Genomic DNA, 9,710 nt, shown 5'->3' on the forward strand with positions numbered 1-9,710 from the left:
GATGAAGATGAAGATGGAGGATGAAGAAGGCAAACAGAGAGCTCATATGACAAGGGTTACTCTACCTTCCTAACTCTTTATCTTTTGTAATTGATTCTAAATTTAGTTAATATACAAGTTTTGGATTTTATGTTTATTATGTGTTTCTAAAGTTTATACTTTAGGTTTTGGTTGAACTTTCTATGATTATATTGTGTTAATTTCTTGGCTATTTAATGCTATTATTTTGAACAAGTTATTTAGCACTTTTGCTTCTTAAATCATGATTAACTTGGTATCATTAATTGTGATTATCTAAAGGTGTTGTTTCTTCAATGAAAATTGAGATTTAACACTAGTTCAAGAAGTGCTAAACCTAAGGAGTACACTCACGAGAGTAGAGGTGCACCTTGGTAGTTTTAGTGATTCATTTCATGTAATTTCATAGAGGTATTGAACTTGTAGCTAATTTCATAACCACGAGAGTAGGTATGAATTAGTTATAAGTATAATTGATTCACTACGAGAGTATGTTTCACATGTATAAGAAAATTACGCCATAACTAACCAAGATAGTAGTACTCAATGATCCAAGAATTGCACTTGCATGAGTAGTTAGGAAAATCATGACTTAAGGAGTTTTCATTTGTTATTTTCTTTCAATAGGCTTATTTCCGATCACTGTTGTGAAGCACAAATTACTATCATATGTCTCATTGTCTCATTACCTTTTTCTTGCCTATTCTAATAAAATAAAATATATAGAAGAAGAATTTAGAGTAAAAGGGCTTCTAACCTATGCCTAATCAGAGAAACTCTCTTGTAGATATAGCACCAGAGACTATTTATAGTTAGGTTAGGGATCCTTGCTGGCAAATACTAAATTCCTAAAATTTTCTTCTATCAGATAATGCTATATCTGATAACGGTATATGTATATGTATGTGTATATATATCCTGTATTCATTTGTTCGTGTGATAATTGAGTAAAAAGTATTTCATTGTTAGCCAACTTCGTATTTCAACTTGGTAACAAGAGCACTATATACCATGGCTGAAGATATGTCCAAGTCATCTTAATACAAACGTCGCCAATCTTGTGACGAAACCCATAAGAGACAAGCACAGGATCGATAAGCGGTATCAAGCTTGGGAGCGGAGACCTCAACCCGTTAATCACATGGTTAACAAACTTTGGTATGAAAGGTAGTAGACGCTACAACCTAGTGTAATTCTAGATTGATAAGTCGTGAACACTTAAAGAAAGCTCTAAATTGTTCAAGAAGCCCTGGAGTAAACCAAGAAAACTCTCAAATCTGATGTATTAATTGAATGATTAAAACATGACCCTAGATAGGCTATTTATAGCCTTACAAGTAAGAAACCTAATGCAAAATGGAAAAGGCTAAAACATGACAAGGCTCCCTACATTTTAGGAAACCTAGAATCGGCTCTCAAGGCTTGCAAGTTGGCCGAATTATTCCCTAATTTGAAATGACTAAACAGGACTCCAAAGCAACTAAATAAACGACTAAACATTTCTATGGGTCCGAGGGCAAGTGCTCGGCTAGGTGTAGGTGTCAATTGTGATCCTTTTTTATTTGGACAACATGAACAACCTTCAAACCTTCATGCTCGAATCCCTCAATAGCTTTGGGGATACTTTCTTGGCCATGCACCTCTCGGACAAGCCCTTGAAGCTCCTTTTGCATCTTCTTAGCTCGCGCTCATGTCATGGGTCTTAGAGGAACTCGAACCTTAGCCAATGGACTCTCTCGGTTCGTATCATCCCCTCTTCTTGAAAAAGATTTATCCTCAAATCAACTTCATCGTTTGCAACAAAAGGAGAAAGGTCAGAGACGTTGAATGCAACACTCACATTGGACTCACCAGGAAGATCTAGCTTGTACGCATTGTCATTGATGCGCTTAATGACTTGAAATGGTCCATCCCCTCGTGGGAGTAGTTTATTGTGCCTTTGGATAGGGAACTTCTCCTTGCGCAGGTGCAACCACACCCAATTACCAGACTCAAACACCACGCGTTGGCGTCCCTTGTTAACCCGTTGAGCGACTTGATCCATGTTTCGCTCAATGTTTAAGCGGACCTGCTCATGCAATTTCTTCACAAAATCTGCCCGCTTAGCACCATCTAAGTTAACACGCTCAAATGAAGATAAAGGTGATAAGTCTAGTGGTGTCAAATGGTTAAAACCATAGACTATCTCAAATGGTGAAAAACGAGTAGATCTATGCACAGTGCGGTTGTATGCAAACTTAACATGAGGTAAGCATTCTTCCCACGTTTGAATATTTTTCCTAATGATGGCACGAAAGAGTATAGACAATGTGCGATTGACGACCTCAGTTTGGCCATCAGTTTGTGGGTGACTAGTAGTAGAAAAGAGCAATTTAGTACCCAATTTTTTCCATAAAGTTTTTCAAAAGTAGCTCAAAAATTTTACATCCCTATCAGAGACAATTGTCCTAAGCATGCCATGCAATCTAATGATTTCTTTGAAAAACAAGTTAGCAATGTGAGATACATCATCTGTTTTGTGACATAGAATAAAGTGTGTCATTTTCGAAAATTTATCAACAACAACATAAATGCTATCATTACCCCTCTTTGACCTAGGTAATCTCAAAACAAAATTCATGGAAATATCGGTCCAAGGTTCCTTAGGTATAGGTAGCAGGCTATAGAGACCATAAGATTGAAGTTTAGACTTAGCTTTGTGGCAAGTGATGCACTTAGCCACCATTCGTTCCACATCTCGCTTCATCCTTGGCCAATAGAAGTGTTCTTGAAGGATAGCTAAGGTTTTAGCCACGCCAAAATATCCCATCAAACCATCTCCGTATGCTTCCCTAACAAGTAAAGAACGAATAGAACGGTTAGGTATACACAGTCAATTAAGATAGAAGAGAAATCCATCAAGGATGTAGAATTTACCTTGAGTTGCTGAACCACAAAAAGCATAAATACCTAAGAAATCTAGGTCATTGGAGTATAACTCTTTAACTAACTCAAACCCTAATAACTTTGCATCAAGTTGAGTGAGCAAAGAGTGACGGCGTGACAATGCATCAGCAACAACATTAGTTTTCCCAACTTTATGTTTAATCACATAAGGGAACGTTTCAATAAATGCAATCCACCTAACATGACGCTTATTTAACTTGTGTTGTGACTTAATGTGCTTAAGCGATTCATGGTCAGTGTGTATAACAAATTCCCTTGATCTCAAGTAGTGCTGCCAGGTCTCTAAAGCACGAATTAAAGAGTACAACTCTTTATCATAAGTAGAATAATTCCAGACTGCCCCATTGAGTTTTTCACTAAAATATGCAATTGGTTTACCCTCTTGCATTAAGACAGCTACAATACCCACCCCAGATGCATCACATTCAATCTCAAATATCTTGTCAAAACACGGTAATGCAAGTAGAGATACGTGTGTGAGTTGGTATTTAAGTATTTGAAATGCACGGTCTTGAGTATCACCCCACACAAATTTCTCATTTTTCTTAATTACAGCAGTTAAAAGTGCAGCAATGGTACTAAAGTTTTTGACAAACTGTCTATAAAAGCTTGCGAGACCATGAAAGGTGCGTACTTCTCCCACCGTGCTTGGAGTCGGCCACTCTCGAATGGCCTTGACTTTGTCCTCGTCCACCTTGATTCCCTGTTCACTCACAACAAAGTCTAGGAAGACAAGTTGATTAGTACAAAAGGAGCACTTATTAAGATTGGCGTATAGCTTTTCCCTTCGAAGTACATCAAGGACAAGTTTGACATGCTCAACCTGTTCATCTACACTCCTACTATTAATCAAAATGTCATCAAAATATACAACCACAAATTTCCCTAGAAATAGATGAAATACATGGTTCATCAACCTCATGAATGTACTAGGTGCATTAGTTAGACCAAATGATATAACTAACTACTCGTACAAGCCATGTTTGGTTTTAAAGACTGTTTTCCATTCGTCTCCATCCTTCATCCTAATTTGATGATAGCCACTTTTTTAAGTCAATTTTTGTAAAAATAACAGCACCATATAACTCATCTAGCATGTCATCAAGTCTAGGAATAGGGTGATGATATTTTACCGCTATTGCGTTTACAGCCCTACAGTCGGTGCACATTCGTCCACTTCCATATTTTTTAGGCACCAAGATGACCGGAACCGCGCATGGACTTAACCTTTCCCGCACCCATCCTTTTGTTAAGAGTTCATCGATTTAACGTTGTAGCTCTTTTGTTTCATCTGGTTTGTTAGGAAGTGAAGCGCCTGGAACTAAATCGATCTGATGTTCAATTCCCCTAATTGGTGGTAGTCCACTTGGAATCTCATCGGGGAAGACATCATCATATTCCTGCAAGAGAGAGACAATACTTGATGGTAAAGTATTAGTAAGGTCACTTGTAATAACCATCACCTCTTTGCACAAAAGTACAAAGACAGGTGTATTAATACTTAAAACTTTCCTCACTATATTAGTTTTTATCAGTAGATTTTGCCTCCTCTCTTTTCTTTCCTCTTTGGCTGGCTCACTATATGCCTTTTTCCTCTCAATTTTCTCGGCCTTTTCACCTTGTTCTGAACTCTCGGCCTTTTGTTTCTTTTTCTTTTCACTTTCTAGCTCACTTTCTTTTATCGAACTCTCTTGATCCTCACGAACTTGGCTAGGAGTTAGTGGTACAAGAACAATTCTTTTGTCACCTTGTTTGAAAGAGTACTTATTGGTAATGCCATCAAAGGTAATTCCTTTGTTGAATTGCCACAGTCTTCCCAACAATACGTGACATGCTTGCATCGGAACCATGTCGCAAAGTACCACGTCCTTATACTTTTCAATTCGGAAAGGTACTTGGACTTGTTTGGTTACTCGAACATCCCCACTATAGTTCAACCATTGCAAACAATACGGTGTTGGATGTCGTAGAGTTGGAAGTGCTAGTTTCTCCACCATTAGTGCACTCGCGACATAAGCGCAACTTCCTCCATCTATGATCAAGCTACACACTTAGCCTTTGATGTAGCATCGGGTGTGAAGATATTCTGTGACGCCCCCACTTCTCCCTAAGGCGAACCAAAGGGTATTTGCGGGACGCCTGCCCAACTCTCGCCAGGACTCAAGCAAACACCATTCAAGCTTATAGCGGTGCAAGAAATCAACATCCAGAAAAGATAAATACAATTAGTACGGAAGCGTTTAAGGTTAACGAAATATAACAATTATCCAATCCTTACATCGGGTTTCCATAATACAGCTCAAAATATACAATATCCCAAAAGTCTAGACAAAAGAGTTGGAACCCTATTACATGAGTACACAAAAAAGAAATTCTTCCGAATCTCACTTTAAGCACAAATCCTATTAAGGAAAACAAATCTACAGGGTGAGTAAAACGTTCGTGAGGCCAAGAACACACATACAGGCACGTAGTTCAAGTAACACCCCCAAATTAATCAATTTACAACAATAACCATTCAATAAAGAGCACTTTACTAAAAAGTAAACAGAAACAATTCAAGGATATGGGAGCTCTCAGGAGTTATTTTCCACTTGCACGATCAGGAACCTCCACGCGTTGACACTCCGTCAACCGGGTAGGTTTAATCCGTAGAACATCACTTACATTTCCCCTTCTCAACCTTACATACCACACCGGGCCCGCAATACATTTATGAGGCGATACTTCAGCGAGTATGCCAAGCAAGACCTCTCAATAGGTCGAGCTTATGAAATCTCATGGCTCACTGAAGAGCTCGACCAAGCCCCTGCTGGCTCGAGTCCAAGGCTAGCCAATAAGAGAGTTTGGGCGTCCCCCACTTTTTCACTTTTGTATTGAGGAGATTCACTCCAACGACTTATGCAATCATAGCATAAATAATCATTTAAGTACTTCACATATATTCTCTTAACCAATTACTTAAACAAGTAAGCACTTCACTTCATTAACTCAAGTTCACTTCGTTTAAATGAGGACGAGTGCGATAAAGTACACACTCGACTCAAAGGTTTAAAAATCCCAATTTATATAACACTTATCAATTTGCAGATATTTCACATAATTCACACACTTGACACTCACCAATATAAGCAATGAGGAAGAAATGTCCTTCGGAGCTTTAGGCGTTCACTGTGGGATCCTCTTGAAGGTTCTCGTGTGTGCCTGAGCAAATAATAGTGAATTATTATTCACACATCCCAATTATCAAGGAAGATCGTGCACGAGTACAATCTAGGGGAAATTTCATGATAATGAACCTCAATTACTCGTAAATCGAGATTCAAGTGGAGTTTCTTAAAGTATAAGAGCAATCGAGTCTTTTGTCTTGGAAATCAAGCATAAACGTTCAAGTACTATCGAAGAAATAAGGAGTACTTGAAAAAAAACTTCATTTCCTTGAAGTGCGGAAAATTTCAGTTTTTGATACGATATTTTGAAAAAATCGTATCTCACATTCCACAGGTCAAAAATTGGAAAACTTGGTACCGTTGGAAACTTCTTCCAAGGTACTAAAAATTCTTAGAATACACTTTTCTAAGATTCCAAATGGAAAACATTCAAAAATGAGCTCAAAGTCGCTGTTTTGGTTCATAAGGCAGATTTAGGTTGGTTTTTGGCCAACTTTGAAAATTCGGCAAAATTTACTTGATTGGAACTAGCCTTTGAAATTTGGAACTCCACTAGAGTTGCAATCTAAGTTTACAACAAAACAAGCGGAACAAGAAACGGAGTTTTGAGCACTAAGATACAACAACTCAAAGTTACCAAAATTCCTTTGTGAAATAAGGATTTTTCCAAACTCGAGTCATGAACTTTGGTAATTTATTTGAGCCATGAAACGGCCTCGGAATAACACCATAATTAGCAGTATAATACTACCATATAAGGGTTGTCCCTCTACCAAATTTCATGGAAAAATAACTTCGGAAAGGTAGTCAACCAAACAACCAAAGTTTCGAAAAATCCTAAGGCAAAACTGCCTTGAGCTTTTTGTTTTCCATTCCAAACATTTGACCAAGGAAAATCCTTCAAACATGGTTCATTTGTGTAGGAGAAGCCTAGGGAACATTCATGGTACATTTGGTAAGTGTTTTAACTCCAAAAAACTCAATTGGCAAGTCCACACCAAATCTAGCATCAATTCTGTCCAAAATTTAGGGTTTTCAAGAACAGGGCAGGTTTCGTATTTTGATCACAAATCACTCAATTCAACTCGGAATTGAGCATGGTTGGTGGCGTTGGAAAATAAATCCATAAAACTATAATTTCACAGAAGAAATCGTTCTGAAATTCAGCTCACAACTAGTCAAATTCGAACCTCAAGTTGTAGCTTTTGAACTTCATCCCAGGAAAACAGAGAAACAGGACAGTCATCTTTAAATGATTGGTACGAGGTACTCGGGGGGAATTAGGGGTTACATTTTATACCGTTGGAAAGCTGGGAATGTCTAGTTTCAAATTCCACTGACAGTACTTGATTTTGACATCGGAGCACAGAGTTATGGCCGAAACAAGAAGGCTGTCTGAGCATTACGGGAAAATTTTTCCAGGTTTGCTAGCTTCGTGAGATTAATCCATTTGACCAACCAAACCTCAATATTTTTCGATGAAACTTTATACACCATCTATATAACATATAAAAATCATATACAAGCCATTAAAGCCTCAAAATTCCGCAAAAAAGAAGCACGATCATAATAGGGGCAGAATTGAAAATTTTTCATCCATGCACTCTTTCAAGTTTATACTAGCTATGCACCATTAATCTACCAATTTGAGCACTAAATCAACATTAAATCGATCATCAAACATCATATCAGCCATCAACCCAAGAGTGGGAGTTCATAGATCCCACATTCAAAATTTTCTATCAATTTAAAGCTGCCCATGAGAATCCAAGAGCTCATGAGTGTAATCTATCTTCCATAAGCTAAGAATTAAGTGGTTGATCATTACTTACTTGGATTGGTGAACAAGACAGAATTTTCGGCCCCTCCTTGCTTCAAAATGACCCGTGAAAAGCTCCCCCTTTTTAGCTAGATACAATCCCCAAGTATTCAACTAGGTGTAGTTCAATTTTGGTTTGATTTGGTTGAGATTTGATGCATGAATTTGGAGTAGAAAGTGATGGAGCAAGGCTGGTTCTTCTTTCCCTTGCTGTTCGGTTGTGTTGATGTGAGAAATGGAGAGTGTTTGCTGATGATAAGGCTTCCGTGAGAAGCTTAGCAATTGGGGTTTCAAGTATACAAAAGTCAACTATCCATTAGTGAGCGTACGCGTGCGTTTTGTGCTCGATTCCTCTCGAGTTTATTTCACTAGTGCACTAAACCTTTAATGCACTTACATTCATATTATTATTATTCACTCTTAATAGTCCCAAAATAATGGTCTAAGGCTCCTCAATTACTTGCGCGCGTAAAAAAGCGTATCTCCAAATTAAGCGCGATAAAGCTAAATCTCCAAGAATTTCTTATAACGATGGTACTAATAAATATCACTTGAGTATTTAAACATAAAATACCTATCTTAAGTCCATTATACGAGTCTCCAATTTTCCCAACTTATGGTATTTTCAAACCAACTAAAATCCCAAATCGCGTATTCACTATTTTCACTTAATGAGCTTCTAAAAATTAAATTTTTAAACGAGTGACTTTAAAACTATAACGATGCTATAAATCCATATAATTAGGTCTAAAGAGGTTAGAAAATAATAATCAGAGTAAATGGGCAATTAAATATTTAAATAAACTCGAAATGGAATTTTAAAATAATAAAAATTTTGTGAGACATCACATATTCTCCCTTTGCACATGGTCGGCGGCCTTAACTTGGGTTGCTAAGACTTGTCTAACAACGAGTCCAACTCGCTTATTGACCAGCAATGCTTCCTCTTCTTCATCGAGTGATGGCATCTCCACATTCTTATCCTCATCATCGGTGGCAAATTCACCACTTGGTAGGATGATCATGGTGCATTGGTTTGGACATTGGCTTGCGATGTGTCCTCGGTCTTGGCACTTAAAGCACTTAGTGTCTCGATTTCGTCCCATGCTCGACTTAATGGCAGTCTTTGGTGTGGTTTTAGATTTCCACTTAGTCATATCCGGTCTCGGTCTCGAGGAGGTGGAGTTAGTCGCCCCTTTTTCCTCCTTCTTTGGTGGTGTATTTCGCGGATAAGAGGGTGAGAAGTTGATGTAATACCTAAGCTGACCCCTCATCTTTAATCTCCTCTCAATCTTGATGGCCTTCTCCACCAAGTTTCCAAACTCCACATAATGTTGTAACTCTACTCGTTTAGCAATGTTAAGCCTTAAACTGTTCAAGAAGCTTGCCATTATCGCTTCCCGGTCCTCCATGATGTCCGCTCTCAACATGAGTATCTCTATTTTCTTGTGGCAGTCCTCAACACTTCGAGCTCCCTGATTAAGAGTTTGAAGCTTTTGGTACAAGTCACGGTCGTAATGACTTGGTACGAAACGCTTCCTCATTAGACGCCTCAATTCGGTCCAAGTTTGTACAACAGGTTCATCACTCCTGACCCGCTCATGACCCGTATATTTGCAGAAAATCGTGTGTGGGATATTTAGAAATTTATAAATGTAAAACTTAACTGTAGATTGAGTTTAATTGTTATATGCATACCCTGTGATCGTTAATGCAGACGACTTTTATTAAATCGTTACTATTGACATTCTCGGGAT

At 38.1% G+C, this 9,710-nt stretch overlaps 1 protein-coding gene across 1 annotated transcript; it reads right to left on the minus strand.

The window, feature by feature from the left end:
* Nucleotides 1-1,720: 1,720 nt before the first annotated feature.
* LOC113750629 lies at nucleotides 1,721-4,961 on the minus strand. Its single transcript, XM_027294586.1, has 3 exons — nucleotides 4,235-4,961; nucleotides 2,935-3,849; nucleotides 1,721-2,169 (listed from the first exon to the last, which is right to left on the minus strand). The coding sequence occupies exons 1-3, from the start codon at nucleotides 4,959-4,961 to the stop codon at nucleotides 1,721-1,723; spliced, it is 2,091 nt and encodes a 696-aa protein (XP_027150387.1).
* Nucleotides 4,962-9,710: the final 4,749 nt, after the last annotated feature.

The sequence above is a fragment of the Coffea eugenioides genome, chromosome 10 (genome assembly GCF_003713205.1).
Source record: "Coffea eugenioides isolate CCC68of chromosome 10, Ceug_1.0, whole genome shotgun sequence".
Lineage (NCBI taxonomy): Eukaryota > Viridiplantae > Streptophyta > Magnoliopsida > Gentianales > Rubiaceae > Coffea > Coffea eugenioides.

What these genes read in the sequence shown, in the direction of transcription:
- LOC113750629 (XM_027294586.1), bottom strand. Translation starts at nt 4,961, where the DNA reads ATGGTGGAGAAACTAGCACTTCCAACTCTACGACATCCAACACCGTAT. An exon ending in TGAAACAAAAGAGCTACAAC is followed by an intron (nt 3,850 to 4,234) that starts GTTAAATCGATG and finishes ATCTATTTCTAG; the next exon opens with GGAAATTTGTGGTTGTATAT. An exon ending in TTGTGGTTCAGCAACTCAAG is followed by an intron (nt 2,170 to 2,934) that starts GTAAATTCTACA and finishes TGACACCACTAG; the next exon opens with ACTTATCACCTTTATCTTCA.